General features: G+C 41.3%; 2 protein-coding genes across 2 annotated transcripts; both read left to right on the top strand.

The window, feature by feature from the left end:
* The first annotated feature begins 436 nt into the window (after positions 1-436).
* Positions 437-21,585, top strand: LOC125878932 (aconitate hydratase, mitochondrial-like). The gene is made up of 18 exons (XM_049560453.1): positions 437-501; positions 3,751-3,893; positions 4,382-4,640; positions 6,751-6,843; positions 6,961-7,119; positions 7,252-7,402; positions 7,526-7,630; positions 7,723-7,814; positions 9,253-9,358; positions 9,762-9,919; positions 10,145-10,218; positions 10,402-10,513; positions 11,631-11,813; positions 12,138-12,233; positions 12,526-12,717; positions 12,925-13,057; positions 13,746-13,867; positions 15,718-21,585. Exons 1-18 carry the CDS (start codon positions 466-468, stop codon positions 15,847-15,849), a joined length of 2,346 nt encoding a protein of 781 aa, XP_049416410.1. The 5' UTR covers positions 437-465; the 3' UTR covers positions 15,850-21,585.
* A 1,231-nt stretch (positions 21,586-22,816) lies between these two features.
* polr3h (polymerase (RNA) III (DNA directed) polypeptide H) lies at positions 22,817-26,985 on the top strand. Its single transcript, XM_049562246.1, has 6 exons — positions 22,817-23,201; positions 24,098-24,194; positions 24,594-24,680; positions 25,652-25,715; positions 25,835-26,069; positions 26,231-26,985. The coding sequence occupies exons 1-6, from the start codon at positions 23,091-23,093 to the stop codon at positions 26,279-26,281; spliced, it is 645 nt and encodes a 214-aa protein (XP_049418203.1). The 5' UTR covers positions 22,817-23,090; the 3' UTR covers positions 26,282-26,985.
* The last annotated feature ends 318 nt before the right edge of the window (positions 26,986-27,303 follow it).

Genomic DNA, 27,303 nt, shown 5'->3' with positions numbered 1-27,303 from the left:
TACTTAATTACAGTACTTAAGTAAATGCTTGTTACTTTCTACCATTGCCTAGTTTATGCCTATAACAACAAGATAAAGTTTATATGAAATAAATGTGTTATCAAGATATGATGTAGCAACTGGCACATAGAAGTCATGTAGAAACTTCTTTTTCAAAGATGTCAATAGAGAGTTCAGAGAAGGACTGTATGAAGAAAAAGAATAACTGCTTTGTTTGTCTCATTAATTTAAATAGATGACTACTACTACTATTAATAATAATAATAATAATAATAATAATAATAATAAAAATCGTTTATTATTTTTAAAACATTTTTAATTCAATAATATCTTATTTACAAAAATATTAACATTTACTTATTGAATTTAATTCAATTATTTTTTTTTAACCCAATAATTAAATAACGGACTCCATAAACCGGTGACGTCACACGAAGCCGACACTCATCTTTGTCAGTGAACAAAATGGCGTCTTACTGTTTGACAGTCACTAGGCTGCGGGTAAGAAAACGTTATTTTTCCTTCGCAGAGTTTTTAAATGCCTTGCTATCGAGTACACATGTGACAATAGATACGTGTTAACGTTTAGTACAGCCGGTATTGCTCCAGCTTGACCGACAGCCGGTAAATGTAGAGAAGAGTGCGCACCGAGCCGCCGTTAGTGAGGTCACCGTGTCCTCGTTTGACTCATGACAGCGACGCATCGTTACCGTTATAAACCAAGTCTGACTGTACAGATACCAGTGTTATGTTATTATAATGTTAATAACAGCATCAAGTTTAGTCAGTATCAACTGAGTAGTGGATGCTAACGGTCCCAGGTGGCTTGATGTTTACAAGGTGATCGCAAGGTTACGGAGTTTTCGTCATACGCTCTTTATAATAGTTCACTCCTGACAGCTGGGGCTGATGCTGAGCGGTGTGTTTCTGGGCCTCTGTTGGTTAGTGGATGAAATCAAATAGTACATGCTTATTTTGAATTACACAGGGCCCTCCATAAGCAACTTTTTACTAAAGGATGTTAACATAAAAGTAACCTGCGCCCTACACTCTGTGTCATGTGTTGTAAATGATGAATACATGAGTTTCTGTTGTCTGCTGGGTGAGGTTAGGGCTGGGCAATATGGAGAAACTCAAATATCATGATAATTTTAACCACATACCTTGAATTATTATTAGGATATTGTAGGATTGCCTATGGTGCTTTCTCGAAATATATAGCCTACACAATAAGATTTTTGATAAATGTTTATCATCAACGTGGACATAATGACAAAATGGGTAAAGGCAAACAATGCAGCAGCTAGAACAGTCTGGCAAATTCAGAAAATTACATAATTTTATTGTCATACAAACCAGGACAGGACAGCACTTAGGATACAAGTGGGTTGGACGTCATTGACCATTCACACTGGTGTATTTTTATCCATGAAGCAATATTGGGCAAATTTCTGGCCTACCTCTGGTTACCAGCTACGCCCTCCAAGTGGCTGCTTTTTAATGTACCGCAGATTTTAACTGATCTGGGGAAAACTGCATTCTCCTACAATGCACCTTGGACATGGAATACTCTTTAAAAGGATCTTAAATCGGAAATGCTTATATCCATTGATGAATTTAAGGGCGTCACGAAGAATGTGGTGACAGAGACATGCGCTTGTTTCTCTTGAGAGGCCGCTATGTTGTTTTATTGTGGATTTTTGCATTATGTGTTGTATTTGTTGCATTTTAAATGTGTTTTGATTGGCTGCTATCTTGGCCAGGTCTCTCTTGCAAAGACATTTTCAGTCTCAGTGGAACTTCCTGGTCAAATAAAGGTTATATAAAATATAAAAATAGGCTAATAACAATATCCAAAATCTAAGACAATATTCAATCTCATATTACAATATTGAAATAACATCAAGATAATGCTCAGCCCTAGGTGCAGTCTTGCTTTTCGTGGTGCTTCGTCAATTTATTATCTTAATATTTGCATTGATATTTGAGAATATAAATCAAAAACTATTCTCACAGATGATGTCACCACACATAAACGTTCACTTATGTCAACAAGTCTTATTCCCATAAATAAATATGGTATTGTAAGTGGTATAAGGAGAAAAATACAGGGAGAACATACCTATTATAAAATTACACAATAAGAAAATAAGTGGAAATGAGACGAAAATGGTTGCCAGAGTAATGTGCTTTGATTTTAGATGTGCCGTTTACCTCCATTTGCCAATGTTTATGAGATGTCTTTTTCCATTTGAAGAGAACTAGTTGATATTTAAGCAGTACAGGAAAGGCCATCAGTCTCACTTATTGCACGTTTAGTTTATTATGTAAACATGAGGGAGGCTAGATAGCATTGCATTGATTTACAACATAATATAAAACCCATGCAATCAAACTAATTATTGCACCTGTTATTGTCAAAAGAACTGGCTCAAACACTGAGCCTGCTGCCCAGTAGTGTGTCAGTGTGTTCTAGTGTGGCCACAAGAGTTCTGTGAATGTTTTAAACACATCTGAGTATAGTTTTGATGATGAGATAGCCTGGGAACCAACCCGATTAGTTTGAGTCTCCGCATTTAGGCTTAACATTAGGTATTCTGTAAATTGCAAGGGCTAATGACATCCCAAAATGTCTATTTCTGCTAATGAAATACCAGTGAATGACCATACTGGCCTTATTCTGCCTATTCTTGATCACTGTTCAATGCTGGCCACCAAAAACCCACATATCCTGGAGCAATGGGAAAAGGCATCAGAGCAAATCTTCCACTGCTGCTGCCAGTTTATTTACACTGATTATGTTTGTAGTAAATGATGCTCTTCTAAACTACTTTGCCTGTACCTCTAGTGCTCATAGTTTAGAGTGTAGTGTATCACACTGATAGTAACAGCCTAGTGGGCGAGGCTTACCCTGAAATATGAGCTGGATAAACTCTAACCCACTTTTCTCTGAACATTGTGATTTTCCGCTGAATATCAACACTAAGGGTGAGATCTAAAGGAAGTGAACATGGCATCCCTCATATTTTGGCTTGGATCACCCACTCTTTAAGCAGTGTTCTGATTTAATTTCTAATATTCAGTGTTATATTGGGTTTCTGCCAGAATGTTGATGCAGTAGTTGTATATTATCTATTTTACTCCTCAATAAAATTTTACATCACACACTTGAAGTACATTAAAGTTATTAAAAGAGAGGTCTTAAAATGGTTTACACAGTGTCTACAAATAGATTAATGTCAGTTTGCTATTGCTGGAGAAGAAAGATTTGGATAATATTTTGACAGCCTGTTTTCATTACCAGCATGAACATAATCCTGACATTTAAATTAAGTATTGATAAGACAGCACTGAAAAATCCCCCAAAAATGTTGTCAATCCAAAAACAATGTAACAATGACTGTTCATTTAAAAATGCCTTGTTCAGCTCCAATACTGATTTGTAGAGCGGTTCGAGACATTCCAAGTTCTCTTGCTGATCTGATCAATGTCTAATCAAACTGACCCAGCCTGTTTGCGACCAAAATGGAGGATTCCTCTGCGTCTCTGTAGGCCACATTGTTACTGGTGCGACTTACAAGATTATGTTTTAACTATCCTCACATGTGGTTCCATTCTTGCATAATTTAGTGACCTCTATTTTCTCTGCGTATTTATTATATAACTAAAATCGTAATGTGTTAGTCCTAAATTGTGCAGTAAAACTGTGTTGTTAATTCTCAACACTGTCCTCTGTTTCCTCTGGTCTAGCTGGCCCTTGGAACTGGTGCAAGGCGCATTCATGTCTCCTCAGCCTTCAGCGCTAAGGCCAAGGTGGCCATGAGCCGCTTTGAGCCCGGCTCCAGCGTTAACTATGAGAAGATGCACGAGAACATCAACACTGTGCGCAGGAGGTCAGCAGTTGAGACTTCTCAGAACTACACATGGACACATAGAGTTCCTTGTTGATTACAGTTTGGCTCACGAGGAATGGCTGGTGTTCATTACAGCTGCACAGTTAATCTTGTGGCATTTACAGTGTTGACTTGTCAGGGTCAACAGGGGCCACGGAGCTAACTTTGGATGTCCTGGAGGTCCCTCGTACTGCGCTTAGCACATGCTGTAATCCAGGAATAGGAAATGCCTTTTGTGTGGCTGTTATGTGACTATTACATGAACAGCTTGCCTCCAAATGTTTGCTGTCCTGATAAGCTATAGTATCTTTAGTTGTTCAGGGCTTTTCCATGATTCTTAGCCACAGATGAAATGTAGTGCTTTCCAGGAGTGATACACAAAGCACAGGAGGACACTGCAAAAACATTTAAAATATATGTGTAGATATAAGAAGTGAAGATTTTTGTGGTATCCGATGCTACATTTTTGTGTTACTCCACCCCACCAGGCTCGGCAGGCCTCTCACGCTGTCGGAGAAGATTGTGTACGGTCACCTGGATGATCCAGTGGGGCAGGATATTGACCGCGGCCGCACCTACCTGCGCCTGCGTCCAGACCGCGTGGCGATGCAGGATGCTACAGCTCAGATGGCAATGCTGCAGTTCATCAGCAGTGGTCTGCCCAAGGTGGCGGTTCCCTCCACCATCCACTGTGATCATCTGATTGAGGCTCAGATCGGAGGGGCCGAGGACCTGCAGAGAGCTAAGGTGAGAACAGATGGATGGAGCGTGGTATTATACATATTGTAGTTTTAATATTTTGGCTGTGCTGAATATTTAAATGCTTAAAAGCTTCATGCATAATGTTGACATTTGAAATTTGCGAAATCATTTCTGCACAGTTGCAGATAAAGATTAGCCGACACTGATATTATAAGTATTATACTGTTTGTATAGTTTCCGACTTGTGTGATCCAAACATTTCCAATTACTCCAAAGTGTTGTCAAGTCCAAAAGTCAAATTTAAGCCTTCTTTAGGGTGATGGACTCATAAAATATGACGACAGACATTCAAAGCTTCATTCGCAAACCTCGAAAGAAGCTCCAAATTTAAAACCGTGACATTTGGTACAGCCTTAATATGTTTTTATGGTACGACCATTGGTTGCAAATTGTTATTGACAGAAGAAAAGATTTCTCTTTGACACTTTTCACCTAATGAGATGCATGTTTTGGTGCCTCTCTGCTTTGCTACTAGCCTCATTCTGCCATACATTTTCAGTCTAATCTGATCAGACAGAGTTTTGACAAGTGGACATGGACTTGAATGCTTATTACTACAAAACAAAATATAAAAGGAGGTCATCATCCCACTGGTTTGAACATGACTGACAAAACATTACAACACTGCGTAATGCTGACTTCAGGTTCAGGGGACCAGAGCTGGTTCAGGTTTTTACAGCCTGTCACACACACACACAGAGTTGATGCCAACAACAACAGACTGTAACTCTATCCATTTTGCTTGTAAAGTGTGTATCCGATACCAACCTCATAAGGTCCCATTAATGTGTCGGCAGGAAGCAGTTATGGAGAGACTCAGCAGCTTTATAAGTTTCTCCTCTGACTTTTGGCTCATTGTGTTAGTTGAGCCAGTTTTTATCAACCAACACAATGAGTGCAACAAGAGCCAATTTCTATTTTGGGCAGTGTTTGATTAGTGCAGCTGCATTTCAAGATAACTTTTCAGTAACTAACAGTAAGGTATATTGTGTTGAACTGGCTTGTTTAGATTTATTTAATAATTGATCCTTAGCTAGCGGGGATTGATGAGGTTGCAAAGGTAGCGGCCTTAAAGGAACAGTTCAACCTAAAATCAAAAATACATATGTTTCCTCTGACTCAAGATAATCCACAGACCTTGTTGGGAACAGTTTCATGCAGGAACTATTTTCTTTCTACCAATCTACACCCTGCAAACGACGAGAGGCTTGTGCTCATGACAGAGCGGGTGTAAACATTAATGGTGTCCTTCTTGGCTGAGCTGTGACATTAGCTAGCTTGGTGGTGCTAGGTGAGTTTGCAGTAGATGCACACTTTGTTCTGCACAGTGACACAGTGGCACTTCCACGTTGGCTTCATTTTTCAGCCCCGGAGGTTGCCGCTTGGTGTCTGCCTCTGCCTCAGGGTCATAAGCTTGTTGAGGAGTGCTGTAGTTGTCTACTAGAAACAACATCATGGCATTGTCCTGGTGGGCGGCATATGGTCCGTTGAGCTAGCTAATGTTACAGCTCAGCTGAGGAGGACGCCATTAATGTTTACATCTCGCATTGTCACAAGTACAAGGCCTCTCTTTTATGAATAGATGCACGCTTCCTACTGCACAGTGATAGAGTTGATGGGTGGACTTTGGTAGAAAGAAAATGCTCACAACAAGGTCTGTGGATTGTCTTGAGTAACTGGGTCATGATTTCTGGAAAGAGACATTGCTGTTGAGTTGTTTAAATGTATTTTTTTGGCGTGTAAGCACCATAAGCCAAGTGCCATCAAGTTCTATTATATTAGAGAGAAGGCAGACATCTCTACAGCCAATATCTCTAACATTCGGCAACTCTTAACAATCTGAATTGATAAATTACACTACAGGTAAGAGGAAGAATATGTATTTGTGATTTTGGGGTGAACTGTTCCTTTAAACAGTTTTCTTGGGGTACAGTAGATGCAACGGGTTGGTTCAAATTCTGTAGGTGTGATCATATTGTTGGATTACAGGGTTCAGGGTTAAGTGCTGCAGCAAAGTTTATTATTTTATGGTTACATCAAGGATTCTCATGCATCATATGTGAAAATAACTGTTCCCCAATAACTCTCAACGCAGGAGATAAACGAGGAAGTGTACAACTTTCTTGCCACTGCTGCTGCTAAATATGGAGTTGGCTTCTGGAAACCTGGATCAGGGATCATCCATCAGGTACACTACACTGATTTATAATGATGCTATAAATTATTTCAAACTACACTTTGTTTGAAGTTTGAGGCCCCAGGAAAAAATGTTTGACTGACTCTGAATGTCTCTTCCTTTGGACAGATCATCCTGGAGAATTATGCCTATCCTGGAGTGATGCTGATTGGTACAGACTCCCACACTCCTAATGGCGGTGGCCTGGGGGCCGTCTGCATTGGAGTGGGTGGCGCTGATGCCGTGGATGTCATGGCTGGAATCCCCTGGGAGCTCAAGTGTCCGAAAGTGAGTTCTGGCCATTTGATATCTTGTAAATTAATTTTAATTTCAAAGCAGTTTCAACCTGTTTTCAACCACTAGGTGTCTCTACAAATGTTTCTACCTTTGTCTTTTTTTTTCATGTTTTTTTCCCCTCAGGTGATTGGAGTGAAGCTGACAGGAACCCTGTCTGGTTGGACCTCTCCGAAGGATGTCATCCTGAAGGTGGCTGGCATCCTGACTGTAAAAGGTGGCACAGGAGCCATTGTGGAGTATCACGGACCTGGAGTTGACTCCATCTCCTGCACTGGTAGGGATGAGATACATCTGAAAAACTGGAATGTTTGTGATAGACACTCTTTATTTATATGTGAAAATTGAAGACAGGAAGAACAGTGGCGACTTCAGTTTATTTCACTCTTTGAATTTTCAGGAATGGCCACTATCTGTAACATGGGTGCTGAGATTGGAGCCACCACATCCATTTTCCCCTACAACCACCGCATGAGGACGTACATGGAGAAAACTGGCCGTGGAGGTCGGTTTCTTTAATGTTACTCTGTCTGTTTAGTCTTTATTCACTCAGTGTGTCGCACCTACAACTTTGTCTCCTCCCTCATTCCCTCTCAGAGATCGCGACTGTGGCCGATCAGTTCAAAGATGACTTGGTCCCAGATAAAGGCTGTGAATACGACCAGCTCATTGAGATTAACCTGAGTGAGGTGAGTCAAAGCGTTGTCACAAGTCTTGTAATTTAAGGCCAGTGTTTCCCTGAGGTTGACTGCCTTTACCTGAGTGATGGGCTGGTGAAACACTTATTCTACCACCACACCCCAGGCACGCTACTGTTTTTTACATTACATAGTAGGGCTGCCCCTTAATAGTCGAAATATTAGTCAACCAGAAAGGTCATTAGTCGGCAAGAATTCATTGGTTGCTTAGTCGCAGAAAAAACAAACCTGAAACTCTATGAGGAGCTGCACCTTGTCAAAATAAATCAAAACCTATATGACTGGACCATGTGTGACTTTAATTTGAAAGGACAGACACAGGAAGTGTCCACGCTCAGCAGTCAGACAGCAGTCAGGTTAATTTCCAGGGCTGGTACCTGCGGTTATTCCACAGGCTAGTTAATAACATGTCGGGCAGGAAATCCAAAGTGTGGGCTCATTTTGAGAAGGTGAAGGACGAACCCAAGGTGATATGTAAACTCATCTTCATTGGTCGACTACAAACATGACGTATCATCTGAAACATGGAAGTAGCTACATGCCCATTAGCCCACAGCGTCATTAACAGGCGGCTCGCTCAGTGTGTGACGTGCATTTGGAGATAAAATATAGGCCTATATTAATGAAGGTTCATTAGTACGGTTTTGTATTTCTCTGTAATGTAGCACAGTGTTAACAATGTTACTGATACTGTTCTTTCTCACACCTTCAACTCAAACCATTGTGTTGCTCCGCCCAAAACATAATTTAATAATTCAATTAATATTGTAAAATTCTTAGTTAGGGGCAGCCCTGTAACAAGAAGCTTTTATTGTTTTGTTTTTTTTTCCTTTTTTACGGTAGAAGTTGCTGCTATTTTCCGTTGCAGTCATTCTTCCAGCAGCAGTTACAGTGCAGAGACACTGAAATATGGAAAACCACAAAAAAAGCTGACCACTTTAGAGGAGACCGGGCTGTTTTTGAGAGGGGGGCTGAAAGAAACAGGTGCTAAAACTGAGTGTTTCAGACAGAGGGTGAATACAGGTGTTTTAGCACAGACAGTATGATGAAAATAAAGTGTTTTTGTTTTAATAAAAGCATGTAAACCTGAAATACAAGTGTGAACCTTAAAATAAATATAAGATGTCCCCTTTAAGAGTCGCCTACCTACCAAATTATGCATGTGTTGGTATGTTAAGTAAAAGCTTTCCTGATGTGAATTTAAGTGCTGTACACTAAAACAGACTCCAGCACCCACTTCTCATTTAGTCACATACTTTGGCTTCATCCTGTTCTGTGTCATGTGGATGGTGAGGCAGCTTAAGTGCTTATTATTAGTGTTCCTCTTTAAAAAGTTTCCAAATTTAGAAAACAATATTTATAGCATACGCACACATGTCCCACATTACCCGAACTATGAATTCATTATGCCTTATTTTTCTACTAACAGTTGAAGCCCCATATCAACGGGCCCTTCACCCCTGACCTGGCCCACCCCGTGTCTGATATCGGGGCTACGGCCAAGAAGAACGGCTGGCCTCTGGAAGTTAAAGTTGGTCAGTATTTGTCACACAGCTGTATTATCTTACAAATGTCAGTATTTTTAATGCTTTGTCTAGTGAAATTGGATATTTCTTTCTTTGTTCCTAGCAGCTGTGTTATTGACCTGACAGGATGGCATCACATTACAGCTCTGCGTGTGGCCTTCCAAAGTAGCTTACTAAATGCGTGCCGAGTACAGTATAATTCCAGTCATTGACAGAATGAGTAGAATATAATTAAGATGACAAAGATGTAAAATTTCAGGCTTGCTTGTCTTTTCTGTCTTCTCTTCTTTAACAGCCTTCCTCTTATTTCATAGGCACAGATGAATACTTAAACTCTTCCACTGTAACTGTAGACTCATTCACTTTAGTTTCCTTGTTCTCCTCTTACAAACGTTGAACTTGTGTCTTGCAGGTCTGATCGGTAGCTGTACCAACTCCAGCTACGAGGACATGGGCAGAGCAGCCTCTCTGGCCAAGCAGGCTCTGGATAAAGGTCTGAAGTGCAAGGCCCAGTTCACAGTCACCCCAGGTTCTGAGCAGATCCGCGCCACTATCGAGAGGGACGGATATGTGAGTCTCTTTACAACATCATTGACCTTTCATTAAACTCTTTTAAAGTCTTAACTACATGTTTAAGTCTGAATAGACGTGGATGTGAACTACAACTTGACTGGCTGGTGTAGGAATACAACCGTGTGGCAGTAATTGTAGTTTTACAGAAAACATTTATACAAAGATGTGTGTTGAAAAGATGCAAGAAAGGATTTCTTCAAACTCATGTTGTACCTGTTTCAGGCCAAGATCCTGAGTGATGTTGGTGGAATCGTACTTGCCAACGCTTGTGGACCCTGCATCGGACAGTGGGACAGGTATGCATGCTATTTCTAACGATAACTTCAGCCGCTAAGGGACACAAGCAGGGCTTTAGACCTGATTTGAAACAGGTGGCTCACAGTAGTAAAGGTGGAAGATCAAATAGAAAATTCCCCTGAGTGATGCAGGTTAAACACAACGCATCAGACTAACATGCTCTGTGTTCTGACTTTCTTCAGGAAGGATGTGAAAAAAGGAGAGAAGAATACTATTGTCACATCCTACAACAGGAACTTCACTGGCAGGAATGATGCCAACCCCGCTACTCATGCTTTTGTCACCTCTCCTGAGGTAAGAAGTCTGCAGGTTGAACATCAAGTGAAATACAAGCTCAGCAATTGACCTTTCGCTAAGCCCCGCCCCTTTGTGATGGTCCGACAAGCTGTCAGAGTAAGCATGGAGCCCACACTGTAACTAACTGCACTCCCTGAAGAAATATAATCATATTTTTGGACAAATGAAAGAGTGATTCCAGAGAGAAGCAGACAGAGGGGTCTACAGTCTGTGTCTGAAGGATATATCCAGGATGTCAAACTGACTCAGCAGCAACAACAGGTTAAAAAGACAAAGATAGTTAGAAGCTAAAGCTGAACTATAGGCTACAGATCACAGTATAAAAGTGAACCACCACATCACTGCTGATCGCCACACAAGACAATGAATATAAAGGGAAACTTTGCTGATATTGAACCAGCTGTGTGGCATCACAGTGTGTGCAGAGGAACTGTGTTTGGCTTCACCCCCGTGTTGCTACCAGGCGGGGATCTCTGGGGGAAGTCAAACAACGTTCATCTGCACACACTTCGATGACACACAGCTGGTTGAACACCAGCAAAGTTTCCCTGCTTCCCTTCACTGGTTCCTGTGCAGCAGGGTCGCTCTTTGTTTCACTGTTATAATCATTAAAAAGCAAAAGCAGCATGTGTATACATTCAGTAGGCTATATCTTCAGTAGCTAGCTAGCTAACCCTACACTTTTCAGGGTTTGATTTTGGTTTTGGAACAGGGAAGAAACGTATATCTTTTTCCAACCTCTCCAGGTAACGAGTATCATTAATACACAACGGCACAACATTTAGCTCCAAATCCACGAAACCAGCCTGAAAATGAAGGAAATGTGGAACGACTGCATTAGAGTCAATAGAGCACAGCTGTGTTGTTGTCGGACCCTGGTCTGAGCTGGCCCGATTCTGCATTATGATTGGCCAGTCTGCGTCCAAGGGCAGGACTTAGCAAAGGATCAATTCATGACCACATGGGCATCAATAGGCAGCCTCACAGTAGCTCATACATACAGCATAGTGAGTGTGTATCAGTAGAGGACTTCACAATAAAAATCTTAGCTCTGTATTCCTTAATGGTTTTGACATTTGCACACCCTAAATGCCTATTATGTAATTCATTGTAGATCGTCACCGCCATGGCTATTGCTGGAACTCTCAACTTCAACCCAGAGACCGACTACCTGACCGCTCCTAACGGAGAGAAGTTCAAGCTGACTCCGCCTACTGGTGACGAGCTCCCCTCCAGAGACTTCGACCCAGGCCAGGACACCTACCAGCACCCCCCGTCTGAGGGCAGCTCGGTGAAGGTGATTCTGTTTTTTTATTTAATAAGATACAGTGTCTTATGACAACAACCTAGAGAGCAGCACAGCATTAATAAAACAGACTTCAAGTGAGGTGAGCGTCTTCTGTCAGAGTTTGAGAAGGTACATGAAAGAGTCAGTGTAAACTAACAGTGTGATCAAGGCTTTTTCACACAGAGATGTGTTATGTGACAGTTGTTAAAAAACAAACTGATTTTTTGATGTTCAAATAAAATTCAGTTTGATATTGGAGTTGTCTGCCCCACTATCCTTTGAAAATATTCTTGGAAGAGCCTTTATGTCTTACACTGAATTGATGTTGTTCAGGTGGACGTGAACCCCACCAGCAACCGCTTGCAGCTGCTGGAGCCCTTCGACAAGTGGCATGGAAAAGACCTGGAGGACATGAGGGTCCTTATCAAGGTGAGCAGGAAGTGGGAGGGAAGCTGTGGTGGATGTGTAAGTAAGGAGTAGCGCAGGTTACGAGACTTTTGCCACAGTTAACCCGTCTTGGAAAAATTTCTTTGATCTGAGAGTAAAACCCTCAAGTCGGCACAGAATCGCCTGGCCCCAGATAAGTGTATGAAGATGGATGGATGGATGGATGGATGGATGGTGTAGCATTGAATAGCCATTGTCAAATTTCTGTTCCATCTTCCCTCATCCTCCGAATTGCCCACTCCTCCTCTTCCTCTCTTTTTCTCCGTGGCCGTAGGTGAAGGGAAAGTGCACCACTGACCATATCAGCGCTGCCGGGCCCTGGCTGAAGTTCCGTGGTCACCTGGACAACATCTCCAACAATCTGCTGATTGGTGCAGTCAACAGTGAAAACGATGCTGTGAACAAGGTCAAAAACCTGCTGACAGGAGAGTACGGAGGTGTGCCCGATGTGGCCCGCCACTACAAGGTGAGTTTGATGGGATGATGTCAGTTGATGATTTGTTTTACATTTAGACTTTACATTGATTTAAATGGCACACGAACACCAGGCAAAATTGTCTTTGTGTTACATGTTTTTCCAGCAACTAAATTCCCAATTTCCTCCTTAGCACGTTGTCACCACCCTGACAGCAGTTTAAATGTTTCCTTCGTCTTGTTTAACTGTATAATCCAGGCCAATGGAGTGAACTGGGTGGTGGTCGGAGATGAGAACTATGGAGAAGGTTCCAGCAGAGAGCACGCTGCCCTGGAGCCACGACACCTTGGAGGACGCGCCATCATCGTCAAGAGCTTTGCCAGAATCCACGGTAAGTTTCAGAGCACAGAGAGTGAATAAAATAACATGCAACCACTAATCTGTCTTTCATTTTAGAGATATTCAGGCATCACTGCAGTTTTATCATCTTTACACTCAAACCGTTAATTTATTTTCTTTGTGAACGGTAGAGGCAGCAGGGAAGCGGCATCTTTAGGTGTGGTTGGCTTTCAGAGCAAGCTGATGATTATTGAGTCTGGCATGTTTACATTCTGCCAGAATAAGGAGTATGGAAGAGAGCCTCCAAGTTATAATTACAGTCCATTAGTGGCAGTTTGTAATCGAAGGCTTGATGCAGGTAAGTGGGCAGATGAAAGGCCGTCTGATATCAGGAATGTTGCTTTCATTTTTTGGTGTGAAAAGATTTCTTCAGAACCAGAAACACACAAAATAAACCATTGCATGCAGTTGATGCAGTTTTCTGTATGCAAAGCTTTCAGTGTCATTTGGTGTTGATGAAAAAGATTTCTAGCATCATGAGTTCTGTGTAAGTGGAGCAGCTTATTCATCATGAGATCTGGAACCAGTCCATAACAACCACACACACATGCTCACATGCATTATGCTCCCTGACCTTGTAACAGATGCACCTAGACAAAGAGCCCCTCTCTTATGGAAGCACAGTATCAGTGTCGGTGTCTTGTTATTTGTCATATTTACATCTTTTCTCCTCGTCACAGAGACTAACCTGAAGAAGCAGGGCCTGCTGCCTCTGACTTTTGCTAACCCCCAGGACTACGAAAAAATTCGCCCTGACGACAAGATTACAATCGCTGGGCTAAAATCCTTTGCTCCTGGCAAGGTGAGCAATATTCTGCACTAAAGCTGGCCATACACTGTATGATCTGAGCCTGTTTCTGACCTGATTTTTCTCTGAGCCACACAACTCAGTTTAGAGTCGGACCCAATTTTTTTGTGTCTTCAAAATGTTTAGTTTTAGTTTAGTTTTTCGTGGTTTTAGTTTTCATAATACAGGAGGGATTCGTCAGGTGCAACACTTTAGAAGTTCAGCATTGGTATTAAAAGACAAACACAACAGCCGCACGACTCATTTTAGAGTTGGACTGAATTTCAGCTTTGTTGGGCATCATTTCTCATGCAGCGTACACAGGGAGCAGGTAGCTATCAGAGCTCGACCATCTGTTCCCGAATGGCCACCAGACGTTCAGCTGAATTTCTGACATGTCATAAATTTTGGTTGGCAGTTGGTAAGCCAGGGGTATCATAGTTTTATATTTTTCATTTTTATTTTATTGTTAAATTTTGTTTTTAATTCAGTTTAGTCTCAGTTAGTTTCCAGAGTGTTTTAGTTTAGTTTGAATTACTTTCAATTCAATTCAATTCAATTCAGTTCAGTTCAGTTCAGTTCAGTTCAAATAACTTCATTTATACCAGAGGGGCAATTTAAGAGCAGCACACTGAGTAGTTCAGAGAAAAAACACACAAGACATAAATAACTACAATATAAAAACAAGTGTAAAAAACACATTCTTAAAGTGCATTGCATTAGAGTCCAGTCCAGCCCTCCTATACAGTCTCAAGCTTCCTGAGAAAGGAAGGTTTGGAGGTGGGTGGATGGGGGGTTGGGTGTATTGAAATCACTAAGGCAGCGGGTCAGTGATGGCTGTGAGTTGAGCAGGAGGACAGCTCTGGGAACAAAAGTTGCCCTCTTCCTCTGAGTCCTGCAGCTTGGGCAGCAAAGACGACATCCAGAGGGAAGCCACTCAAACACTGCAAACAGGGGGTGTGATGGGTCCTGTATCGTTTTAGTTAGTTTCCTTTTTTCTCAAGTCTAGTTTAAATTCTTGTTAAATAAATAAAATGTTCTCTCCCACCTAGTTTTTGTACCTCTGTGCCACCAAAAGCTGTGACTGGATTTTGTCTGTCCGTCCCATTTTTGTGGGCGATATATCTCAAGAACGCCTTGTGGGAATTTTGTCAAATTTGGCATGAACATTCGGTTGGACTCAACGGTGAACCGATTAGTTTTGGTTTTGGAATTTGAAGCTTCTTTGCAGCAACATCTGTATTTGAAGCATTGTCGGCTGCCATTGCTACATGTGTGTCTGGACAGACATGGATGTTAACTGGTTCGTGGAGACCTACAACCACAAGGCTGTAATCCCAGTTTAGTTTTAGTTAACTATAGTAGATTTTTGTCAGGCTCTCGCACAGCTGTAGCAGAGTGACGAGTCGATTCCCCAAGATCATGTGTTTTTTTTTCTCACTCTTTCTCACGTTGATGTTTCCTCCTCCTCCTCCTCCTCCTTTCATGATGTATATGAACTAAGAACGTTGGCAATAATGCATCTGAACCATACTGGTGTAGCGTTACAGACTTCAGCTGGCAAACAAACTTCTACCTGCCTCTGAGCTTTCAACCAAGCTTTCTTTCCAGTCACACACAGACTGAGTTGATGATCGGACCGTACAAAATGAGCGCATAAAAAGTGAGCTCTGGCCTTACATTGCAGATGATTTACTCGTACAGCACGAGTTAGAATTCAATTAAACATTTCTAAAATTGACTTAAATCATACAGTGTATGCCCAGCTTAATGAAATGTTGACCCCAGAGACAGCGGAGCCTTTCTTAACATTATGTCAAAGAAAAATTGGATAAATGATTGATGCATCTTGTTGCTCCTTTCAGCCCCTGGCAGCAGTGATCAAGCACAGCGACGGCAGCAAGGAGTCCATCACTCTAAACCACTCCTTCAACGAGACGCAGATCGAGTGGTTCAGGGCCGGCTCTGCTCTCAACAGGATGAAGGAGCTCCAGTAATAGGTGGAGACGCGGGAGGTGGGGCCTGTAGGGGCCACCAAGGGGCCTTGGCATGGGTTAAGAAGGGGAGAAGTGAGGGCAGAGAAAGGGGCTTCGCAAAGAGGAAGAGACGCGGTGAACGGTAGTTACCAGACCTGTTGGTTTAAATGTTGGTGTAGGGACAGCTGTAGTCATGATCAGTTAAAGAAAACACACACACATACACACACACACACACAAGGTCGCTGCACAGATGAAAAGCGCACACACACATTGACATGGGCACGCACATGCACAGACAGGATTACTGTGAAAGCACTCCCGGACGACAGCCAGAATTACACAAACATGCTCAAATCAAGCGCACATAACCGAAGCTTAGCAGTGTGAGTGTGTCTGTAAAAGGCAGCATCGTTCGTACTGGCAGCACTCCTCAGTTTAAAATCAGATTTGTCAAGCTTAGTTGTTCATTGAGTGTTACCCTGCAGCGCTCAGCTGACTGTTTCACACACAGACAGTTGAATGAGGCTGTGTTTTCCTAAATCTGTGAACGAATCTAGCAGTATACAAACCTGAGTCAGACCCTGCATTGATAAAGTTAGATTCAAAATACGATTAAAATAGAAGTGGTGAAGCTGAGATAACAGTTTCCTAATATTTAATGACGAGTTAACAGCTTCCTGCTTCAAAATCTTTAACTGCAAAGTCCGTCCAAAGACCAGACAATTGTTGTTCTTCATTAGGCTTCCTGTTTTATATTTGTCACAGTGGTTTCCATCCATACAGCTCAATAAGCTCACTGAGTTGTCCAACTCACATGAATGTACCTTTCCTTCATTATCTCCAGACCTGAAGAACATTTCCACCACATGTTCAATGTGATGCTGCATTCAAATGGAACTTTTGAGCTTGTGTTTATGACATGGGAAGCCGTGAATGTGAGCTCATGAACTCAGAGCTCTCAGAAAATTCAGCTTATGAAGCTGTGAACACCACAACAAGGAGGCGTTTATTTGGACTCTTCTCGTGAATGTGGTAAACACAACCCCATTGGAACGCAGCATACTTGAAATGCACTAAATAGCGACAAACTCCACAAGTCGTCCTTCATTTTCCTCCTGTGGCGGGCTGCTAGGTTTGCCTTCAACTTGAACAAGTGTCGCCTCACTAGTCATTGTTTTGAGCCACTGTGAAAACAAACTGCCAGGCACACTGACTTATTTACTGTAAGCAGGATCGGTTGAAATCCTGTCAGCCCGTCCACTGTCACGGTACAACTGCAGCCCAATCTATCGTCACTCCGTCTGAGGTCTTGTGTTTTTATGCTGCTGCTGTTGGACTTTTCGTTTTGACCTTGAATCTGTGTACACTCCCTGGGTCTCTTTCACTGCATGATGGCTCACAGGGCTGCAACGAATTATTATTTTCATTATCGGTTATTCTGTCCATTATTTTCTCTATTAATCGATGAATTGTTCTGTCAGTAAAATGTCAAGAAATAGTGAAATTTGCCCTGTGAAATTTCCCATAACCCAAGTTGATGTCTTTAAATGGTTTCATCTGAAGTGATACAGTTTATTATCACATATAACAAAGAAAGGCATCAAATTCTCAGATTTAGGAGGCATGAAATCAACAACTGTTTGGCCTCATTTGCTTTAAAATTACTAAAACGATTATTTGATTTTCAATTAATTATCTGTCGATCAACTAATTGATTAATCGACAAATCATTTTAGCTCTACTTGCTTGTTCTCTGTCTTTCTGCATGATATAACACCGCATTGTGTGACAACACAACACATACCGCCATTGTGTCAGCGCTAGCCTTGCTATTTCTTTTCTTTCCATCTGTGTTTTGTCCTGTGTGGGTGCGTGTGTGTATGTGTGTGTTATACATGATTGTTTTACTAGGTTAACATCAGTGTGTGTTCGCATCTGTGCGTCTCTCTTTGCTCACCCTGTCTCTCTTGCTGCTCTCTCCAGGCTGCTTCATGCAGTCCAAACCGCAACCTGATACGTTTGGGGAAATGGGCTGAAGTCAGATTTGTGTTGCTGCGGGCAAGTTTTTTTTTTTATGTAGGAAGGAAACTGCGGCATAACAGTATCATAAAAAATCAGCCTACAATGTCCGGAGAAAGCTCCACTTTTCTATAGTAGGTCATTTGTCTCATCAACCCAATGAAATCCTTTGGGTCAAAGCTTCTCACACGTGATATTTTCTCTCATTGTTTCTGCTGGTCCTCACTATCATCTGGAGCTGCCAGCGTGTGAAATTGCCTTGTGTAGCTGTAACGGGATCTGACAGGCTGTTTGTCTTGGAGTTGAATGTTTTTTCAGGTTGAGGTTTGGTCCTCCATAGCATGAGAAAGCCTGCTGTCTTCTTACACAAACTAACGCACAATCTAGTGTCCAGATGCCTGTACACTAGCACTTTGTAGAGTTAGGGAAGTAGTTTTAGGTGTGCTTCGCCATGCTTCTTTTATCCTTTGCAAACATTTCACTCTGTAGCGCACGTCTCTGTCGTGTGTGACTCCACAAGACTGACATACAACGCGTAACGTTCACTATTGATACACAAGTTTTCAGTAGAAAATGTAGATTCAAAATCATTCTTGGATTAAGTTTGACATAATGTATACCTAGTGTGCGCCACTGAAACACTGTGGTTATATATTTTTGCGAGCTTAGGGATGTTTGAGGTCACTGCTGCTATGTTTTATGTAGGTGTCCTCTGTTTAGCTTGTCATTAACCAGAAAGTTAATAAATCAGTCACTTCTTCATTCTGTAGTCCAGGAAGTGTGGATTAATAATTACACTTCCTGAGGTGAATCCTTATATACTTAAAAAAAAGTCACTGACTTTGGACCTGTGAGTAAATGACGTGATATATAGTTGCACTTTGTATAGGGGTGTGTACATAAATGATAAATCATTATATATATATATATATATATATATGAGAGAGAGAGAGAGAGTGCTGGTAACATGCTGTATGCTGCCTGTCTAAATGAGAGCTGTTAACTCTGTTTGTGACTTCCTGTAACATAATGTCATAACATAGAGTCCCCTGTGTGATCTTGATTAAACTCAAGTTCCTTTAATCGAATGGTTTCACAAACCAGTTTTGGATTGTGGGTTAAATTAAAGCACAGGTGTCGGATCGTAGCTGTCGGCTGCAGACAGTGAAAAGAGATGTGTTATTTCAAGAAAGGTGACTTGTTATGTGTATTTTCTTAACTTTTAGTTTTGTTCAGATAGTTTTCAGGGACAGAGATGATTTAGAATAGCAGCAGCCCAACTTTTAGAGTCGTTTTGGACGTTAATGACTCCACGTAGGGGTTATCTGTCCATATAATCAGCTGCTCTTTACGAATCATGTTTTACATCCTCATTAAGATCATCACTTTGATGGTTAAACACTGCTCACCAGTGTATCAGATTTACTGCCAAAGATGCCTGATAAAAATACTGAGATGTTGGGAAGTAATAATTACCCATAAAGGAGCTCTTTATGATATTCAGAGCATTAATATAGCAGAAAAAACGATTTGCTATGTAAAGATATAGCAAAGTAATGGCGTCCTGACCAGAGAATGTAGTCACGTCGAGCTTCTCTGTCCTTTGTTGTGGTGGATGGGCTAGCAGCAAGTTGGTGCATGTGAGTCCCTGTGAGTGTGTCCCTGTGAGCTAATTGCTGCCACTCTGCACTGCACTCTTATGGCGGTTACAGCTGATATCAGGATGGCATTGTCACTGAAACATAGCGCCCACCCCCTTGTTCCCTCCCAGGCTAACATTGTTAGCTCTGCACTGTTGCCGTTGTTAGAACTGTTTGTTGGCTGCTAGCCTCCAGCTCAGCCGCCTCCATGTTGAGAACCGTGTGCAGACAACCTCTGAATCATAGATCCACTCTGAATATCATGAAGAACTCCTTTAAGTTGTGTTTGAAAAATCAACCCCCGTCAGTATGTGATCTTTCAAATATATTACTGTGCATAATTATTTGATTATACACAGGGTTTTATTTCCCACATAATTCACAAGGATCAATGTTTATTCTTTAAAAAATACTGATGAATTTAATCTTTATTTTTCCGTCAGCACATTTAAAACAACCGAGTAAATGATGTGATATATAGTTGCACTTTGTATAGGGGTGTGTACATAAATGATAAATCATTATATATAGATATATATATATATATATATATATGAGAGAGAGAGAGAGTGCTGGTAACATGCTGTATGCTGCCTGTCTAAATGAGAGCTGTTAACTCTGTTTGTGACTTCCTGTAACATAATGTCATAACATAGAGTCCCCTGTGTGATCTTGATTAAACTCAAGTTCCTTTAATCGAATGGTTTCACAAACCAGTTTTGGATTGTGGGTTAAATTAAAGCACAGGTGTCGGATCGTAGCTGTCAGCTGCAGACAGTGAAAAGAGATGTGTTATTTCAAGAAAGGTGACTTGTTATGTGTATTTTCTTAACTTTTAGTTTTGTTCAGATAGTTTTCAGGGACAGAGATGATTTAGAATAGCAGCAGCCCAACTTTTAGAGTCGTTTTGGACGTTAATGACTCCACGTAGGGGTTATCTGTCCATATAATCAGCTGCTCTTTACGAATCATGTTTTACATCCTCATTAAGATCATCACTTTGATGGTTAAACACTGCTCACCAGTGTATCAGATTTACTGCCAAAGATGCCTGATAAAAATACTGAGATGTTGGGAAGTAATAATTACCCATAAAGGAGCTCTTTATGATATTCAGAGCATTAATATAGCAGAAAAAACGATTTGCTATGTAAAGATATAGCAAAGTAATGGCGTCCTGACCAGAGAATGTAGTCACGTCGAGCTTCTCTGTCCTTTGTTGTGGTGGATGGGCTAGCAGCATGTTGGTGCATGTGAGTCCCTGTGAGTGTGTCCCTGTGAGCTAATTGCTGCCACTCTGCACTGCACTCTTATGGCGGTTACAGCTGATATCAGGATGGCATTGTCACTGAAACATAGCGCCCACCCCCTTGTTCCCTCCCAGGCTAACATTGTTAGCTCTGCACTGTTGCCGTTGTTAGAACTGTTTGTTGGCTGCTAGCCTCCAGCTCAGCCGCCTCCATGTTGAGAGCCGTGTGCAGACAACCTCTGAATCATAGATCCACTCTGAATATCATGAAGAGCTCCTTTAAGTTGTGTTTGAAAAATCAACCCCGTCAGTATGTGATCTTTCAAATATATTACTGTGCATAATTATTTGATTATACACAGGGTTTTATTTCCCACATAATTCACAAGGATCAATGTTTATTCTTTAAAAAATACTGATGAATTTAATCTTTATTTTTCCGTCAGCACATTTAAAACAACCGCTGATGTAAGATAATGCTCTGTCGTTCACTGGTTGAAGCCTCTGAGTTTTAAAAGCGCTACTGTAAAGTGACAAATCAGATGTTTATGAAGGCATGCCGGTTGTGTGATTTTTGTACTCAGGTGTGCTCCGTTCGGTCCTCCTGGATGTGTTTGATATCTATTTTACAACCTGCTTCATTTTGTTCAGGTACAGCAGATAAGTAATATGAACAGATGTTTTATCACAATGATGATTCCCCTCACACTCCAGTAACAGCATTAAACTTGACTTTATGTAAGCAGATGATTCAAAACACCCACAGTTTTATTGCTCGGGAGATTAAAGTTATCTTGACATTTACAAAATAACTGGTAAATTAATAAAGATAAAATTGTGAAGTGACTGTCTTGTGTTTTTCTTTGTGTAATGGAATCAGTGATGAAATCATGTGTTGTCTGTACGGAGTCTTACAGTAGATGCTGCCCTCAAGTGCTCGGTGTGAACTCCAACAGGCTGCGATCCACTCTGTGGTGAACACCCTCAACATATGTTCACTGACATTTGATTAACATTCATAACTATTTGTCTGTTCTGTTTATACAGTAATGTTTATCTGTTCACTTCAAAACAACAGCCACAACTTTGAAGTATCTACATATATACTTGCATACCTGTATCTACTTAAATGGATTTGAACTCTGTGTACTATATAATTATTTTTCCACACTCAGCTAAATTTAAACTACGCTCGTGATTTTATTATTCAGATCAGAGAGTGCAGACTGATGCAAAGTGTCTCATCATGTCATGGAATGGAAGTAAATGTTTCTAAAATAATTCAGTTGCTTATTATAAAGAGTGAATTTCACAAACATGAAGCCAAGCAAACTGGCTCAGACTCCTAATTTTATTATTTTATTGTTGCACTGATATAGCGTGGCACCTTAATTAAAGATGCGGATAATTAAAACAACTAAAAATTCAAATTAACTTCACTGAACAAATAAATGGATTGAAAGCATTTACACAAATACAGAAAAAAAGATTAGTCAATAGAGGTAAATAGTCTATGACAAAATGAAACAGTTGTAATTATTAATAGTACTGCAGTCAAGGGTTTTGTTAACAATTCATAAAGAAAATTTAATGTAAGAAAACAGAAAATGACAGTTTGGTACCTATATATTGGTATCTATGTATATATTTAGCCAATTGTATCATTGAACATCATTTTTACATTTTATCTATTGATTTATATTTAAATCTTTAAAAAGTATGGAAACCAAATAACCTGTTATGGTATATACAAAGAAAAATCATTGTATGTTAACAATAACAGAGCTAATAATTTTAGATATCTATATGTAGCTATCTAATTATGTATAATAGTACTATTACTGCACTAATAATAATAATTTTATTTTTATTTTATTATTTTTATTTTTATTATTTTTTTTCTCCGTGTTAAAATATGCTGCTTGGAATTAGTATTTTTTTTAATTTATTTATTATATTTATTTATTGTGAATTGAAGATGTTTAGTAAAGGTTTTTTGTTTTTGTTTCTTAAATGGAAACTTTAAAAATGTGCACTGTCGCTTTAAGTTTTGCGACATGTCGTAAAAACTCACTGTCGTAAATCATCACATGGAGACATCATGGACTGCTCTGACTTGGTTCGCTGCAGATTATCATAGTTTTAGTAGTGACATTAGGCAGACTGTGAGCAGTTATTGATCTGCATTTTAATCCTCGCTGTGTGAAAACAGGAAACCGTTTGTGAGAGTGAGTTTGGCGGCACCTGACAGCTCAGTGCGGCTATTTCACCACAGCAGCTCTGTGTGTGTCTGTGTGTGTGTTTATGTTCCTGTGCTAGTGAGTACCTGCTCACAGTGTCCAGCCTACATCATGTTCGTGTTGGTGGAGATGGTCGACACTGTCAGGATCCCTCCGTGGGACTTCCATAGACAACTCAACGACGCCATAGCTGAGGAGCTCAACAAGAAGCTGGCAAACAAGGTATAATATGTTCACGCTCACCGGCCACTTTATTAGGTACACCTGTTTCAATTGCGTGTTTACGCAAATAGCTAAGCAGCCAATCACGTGGCAGCAACTCAGTGCATTCAGGCGAGCTGCTGAAGTTCAAACTGAGCATCAGAATGAGGAAGAAAGGTGATTTAAGTGACTTTGATGGTGGCATGGTTGTTGGTGCCAGAAACTGGGATTTTCAGCACAACCATCTCTAGGGTTTACAGAGGATGGAAAATATCCAGTGAGCCAAAATGCCTTGTTGATGTATCAACGCTTCAGGCTGCTGCTGGTGGTGTAATGGTGTGGGGGAGATTTTCTTAGTACCAACTGAGCATGGTTTAAACACCACAGCCTACCTGAGTATTGTTGCTGAGCGTGTCCATCCCTTTATGACCACAGTGTACCCATCTTCTGATGGCTACTTCCAGCAGGATAACGCACCATGTCACAAAGCTCACATCATCTCAAACATGACAATGAGTTCACTGTACTCCAATGGCCTCCACAGTCACCAGATCTCAGTCCAATAGAGCACCTTTGGGATGTGCTGGAACGGGAGATTCTCATCATGGATGTGCAGCCGACACATCTGCAGCAACTGTGTGATGTCATCATGTCAATATGGACCTAAATATCTGAGGAATGTTTCCAGCACCTTGTTGAATCTGTGACACCAAGAATTAAGGCAGCTCTGAAGGCAAAGGGGTCCAACCTGGCACTAGCAAGGTGTACCTAATAAAGTGGCTGGAGAGTGTATACTTTATAAAAACATTCTCCTTTTCTCAATAAAAGTAGTTTTCTTCTTGTTGCCTATAAAACACCCCCAATAAACCCTAAAGTGCTGGAGAACGAATAATACTAACACAAATGTATCTCCACAGGTGGTCTATAACGTTGGCCTGTGCATCTGTTTGTATGACATCACTAAACTGGAGGACTCCTACATATTCCCGGGGGACGGAGCCTCACACACCAAAGGTTTGATGCTCTCTCATCTCCTCTCTGACTCACATCATAACATGTTTTGTGTTTTTATTGCCACTTAAGATTTTAGACGTGTTGCCAAATATTGCAAACAGATTGTAAATAAGTGGGTAGCTGCCTCGTTTTAATTTGTTTATGATAAATTCGGTCCTACAGTTTCCTTTTAGTGCCCTGCTCAGAGTAAAGTACTAAAGGACATGCTCATATAGAGCCAAAACAGGTTGCTGCTGTTTCTTATATCCAATAATATAACACTTTCTCAGGCTTGCAGAGTGAAAGAGGTTGGTCTCAGGCACCACAGTGAAACACCCTTAGTGCCACTGTTAGCACTCAGATCTTAAGTCATGAATAACCTGACTCTAACCCACTGATTGGCTCCCATCTTTCTGTCAGTTCATTTCAGGTACGTTGTTTTTCATCCTTTCCTCGACGAGATCCTGCTCGGCAAGATCAAGTACTGCAGTCAAGAGGGAGTTCATGGTAACGTCTGTGTTTTCACCTCAGCATGTTTGATTTAATCTCCAGAAATGCATTAGCAAATGGATTATTTGTTTCCTCAAAGTCAGAGGTCGTGGTTCTTCGCCGGAAAATGGTGGATTGCCCCCTCTGAGTTGGGAGAGAGTTGCTGCCCCAAGCGAAGGAGATCAAGTATCTCAGGGTATTGTTCATGAGTGAGGGTGGAATGGAGCATTAGGTGGATCGGCGGTTTGGCACAGCTTCTGCAGTGATGCACGCGCTGTACCGGACCATCTTGGTGAAGAGGGAGCTAAGCTGGAAGGCGAAGCTTTTGATTTACTGGTCCATCTACGTCCCAACCCTCATGTATGGTCATGAGCTCTGAGTAGTGACTAGAAGAATGAGGTCGTGGATACAAGCAGCTGAATGAGTTTCCTCAGGGTGGCTGGGCTCAGCCTTAGAGATAGGGTAAGGGGCTCGGAGTAGAGTCGCTGCTCCTTCACATAGAAAGAGGTTTGTTGAGGTAGTACGGGCATCTGATCAGGATCCTCCTGGGCTCCTCCCATTAGAGGAGTTAGAAGGAGTTGCTGGGGAGAGGGACATCTGGGGTGCTTTGCTTGGCCCGCTGCCCCCGTGACCTGGCTTTGGATAAGCCGATGAAAAATCAGTCCCGCTAGGATCCAAGAAGTTTTCAGTTATTTGGTTCTCTTTCTTTTCATGTTACACTTTTTCACACCTCTGGTACCAAAGAAGCCACCTACCTCTTGCTGTCTACTCCTCATTTGACTTTCTTTTAATATAATTTATCTTCAGTGTTGGAATCGTAACAAGAACTGGTTTATGTAGAAGAAGAAAAAGAAATTAAACTCCACTACAAAGTCTGAATTGTGTTTAGAATTAGAAGACATTATAAACAGTCGACCTGAGGGCTCACATGTGTCTCTGCTCTCACATGTACCGATGTAAACACTGACACTGTAACGTCTGTTTCACAGTGACGATGGGCTTCTTTGACGACATTCTCATTCCACCAGAGTCACTTCAACAGCCTGCAAAGTTGTATCCTTTTTCTAAATGTTCCTGTAGATGTCGGAAAGTGGATTGCATCACATATCATTACGAATGTGACTGTAGCTGCAGCTCCTGATCAGTCCAGCGGACCTTAGCTGCAGCCTCAGTGATGAAGCAGAGCAAGTCTGGCTGTGGGAATACGAGACGGACGAGGGGGCCCACGACCTCTACATGGACCAAGGAGAGGAGATCCGTTTTCGAGTGACGGATGAAATCTTTGTGGACACGTCGCCGACAGGCCCGTCCACCGCTACGGCAGACACGGCAGCACAACCGGGTCAGTCGACGGCGGCGCCAGCAGAGGAGAGCGTGGAGAAGAAAGAGGCACCGTACACTCTGATTGTAAGTGATTTATTCTGGTTGTCATAAATGCTGGTGTGACTGGGCTCTTATACTGGTGTAACACTACCTTTTCTGAGATTACGACTAATTAATTAAAATGTTTATAACCACCCTTGTGCGTCGCTTCACGTCCATCCTGAGCTGTTGCCTTGCTGTTTCAGGGGACCATCTGCGACCCGGGGCTGGGGCTGCTGTCATGGTGGAACAGTTAGCACTGCAGAGGACGAGGAGGACATTTGGTGGTTTCAAACAGATCAACCATCGAGACGAGGGACGGTCGGCTGGAGATGCAGAACCCAGCTGTTTGGGTACAGACGGCAAGACGCAAAGTCGAGCTGCTCTCTGAACCAAGATGACATCGGTGTGAAGTGACTGATCTACTCTCTGTCACACTGAGACTGTGTGGTAAAAACTGCTCTTAACTTACCAGCTTCATGTTTACATGTAAAATTACCCATATATTTAAAAACAGAATGATTCAAAGGACATTTGTGATCATTTGGTATATTTTACCTGAGATTCTGACCTCGAATTCAAAAGAAATCAATGTTTAAATGATTCATTATTTGTAACAAACTGTCATCACAACTTCAGTGTGATAGTTGGACATATACAAGGCACAAAACTGACTTAAATGGCTTAAAGTCAACACTGAATAGCATTTTTAGGGATGAATAAATGTGGTGCTGTATGCTGAGACCTTACGATTCAAAAAGGCTGAGTGGTATTTTTGTTGGTAGAAATTAGACCCACAGGACAGCTTATAACACATTTATATCAAGGTGCAAGCAGAGGTAACATTACAGCAATAAAATATATTTTTGTCAGTGCGAGAAAAAGTTTTCAAGCTTATTTGTTATTTCTCCCTCACACATCCTCAGTTTATTTAACATCCCTGCAGTCTATTTCTCTACAGTCTCACAGTAAAAGGACGTATCATCAGTGTGAGTGGTTGTGATTTCTCATTTTGTGTGATTAGAGGAAGTATATCAAAACGGATTAGCGAGCAGCTTTTAAATCCTACAGTTTGAAGGGCAGTGAAGGCCACAGTGCTGCTTGTTTACAACACATCTGCGCTGGGCACTCTTAAAGAGACAGTCCAACTCAAAATCAAACATACATATTTTCCCTCGTAACCTGCAGTCTTATTTATCAGTTTAGATTGTTTTGGTGTGAGTTGCTGAGTGTTGAAGATACCGACCGTAGAGATGTCTGCCTTCTCTCCAATATAATG

This window comes from Epinephelus fuscoguttatus, linkage group LG19, assembly GCF_011397635.1.
Source record: "Epinephelus fuscoguttatus linkage group LG19, E.fuscoguttatus.final_Chr_v1".
NCBI classification, from domain to species: Eukaryota; Metazoa; Chordata; class Actinopteri; order Perciformes; family Serranidae; genus Epinephelus; species Epinephelus fuscoguttatus.
The sequence above is the reverse complement of the archived record's forward strand: the minus strand, read 5'-3'. Positions and strand labels throughout refer to the sequence as shown.

What these genes read in the sequence shown, in the direction of transcription:
- LOC125878932 (XM_049560453.1), top strand. Translation starts at nt 466, where the DNA reads ATGGCGTCTTACTGTTTGACAGTCACTAGGCTGCGG. An exon ending in GGGAGCTCAAGTGTCCGAAA is followed by an intron (nt 7,120 to 7,251) that starts GTGAGTTCTGGC and finishes TTTTCCCCTCAG; the next exon opens with GTGATTGGAGTGAAGCTGAC. An exon ending in AATCCTTTGCTCCTGGCAAG is followed by an intron (nt 13,868 to 15,717) that starts GTGAGCAATATT and finishes TGCTCCTTTCAG; the next exon opens with CCCCTGGCAGCAGTGATCAA.
- polr3h (XM_049562246.1), top strand. Translation starts at nt 23,091, where the DNA reads ATGTTCGTGTTGGTGGAGATGGTCGACACTGTCAGGATCCCTCCGTGG. An exon ending in CAGTCAAGAGGGAGTTCATG is followed by an intron (nt 24,681 to 25,651) that starts GTAACGTCTGTG and finishes TCTGTTTCACAG; the next exon opens with TGACGATGGGCTTCTTTGAC. An exon ending in AGGCACCGTACACTCTGATT is followed by an intron (nt 26,070 to 26,230) that starts GTAAGTGATTTA and finishes TTGCTGTTTCAG; the next exon opens with GGGACCATCTGCGACCCGGG.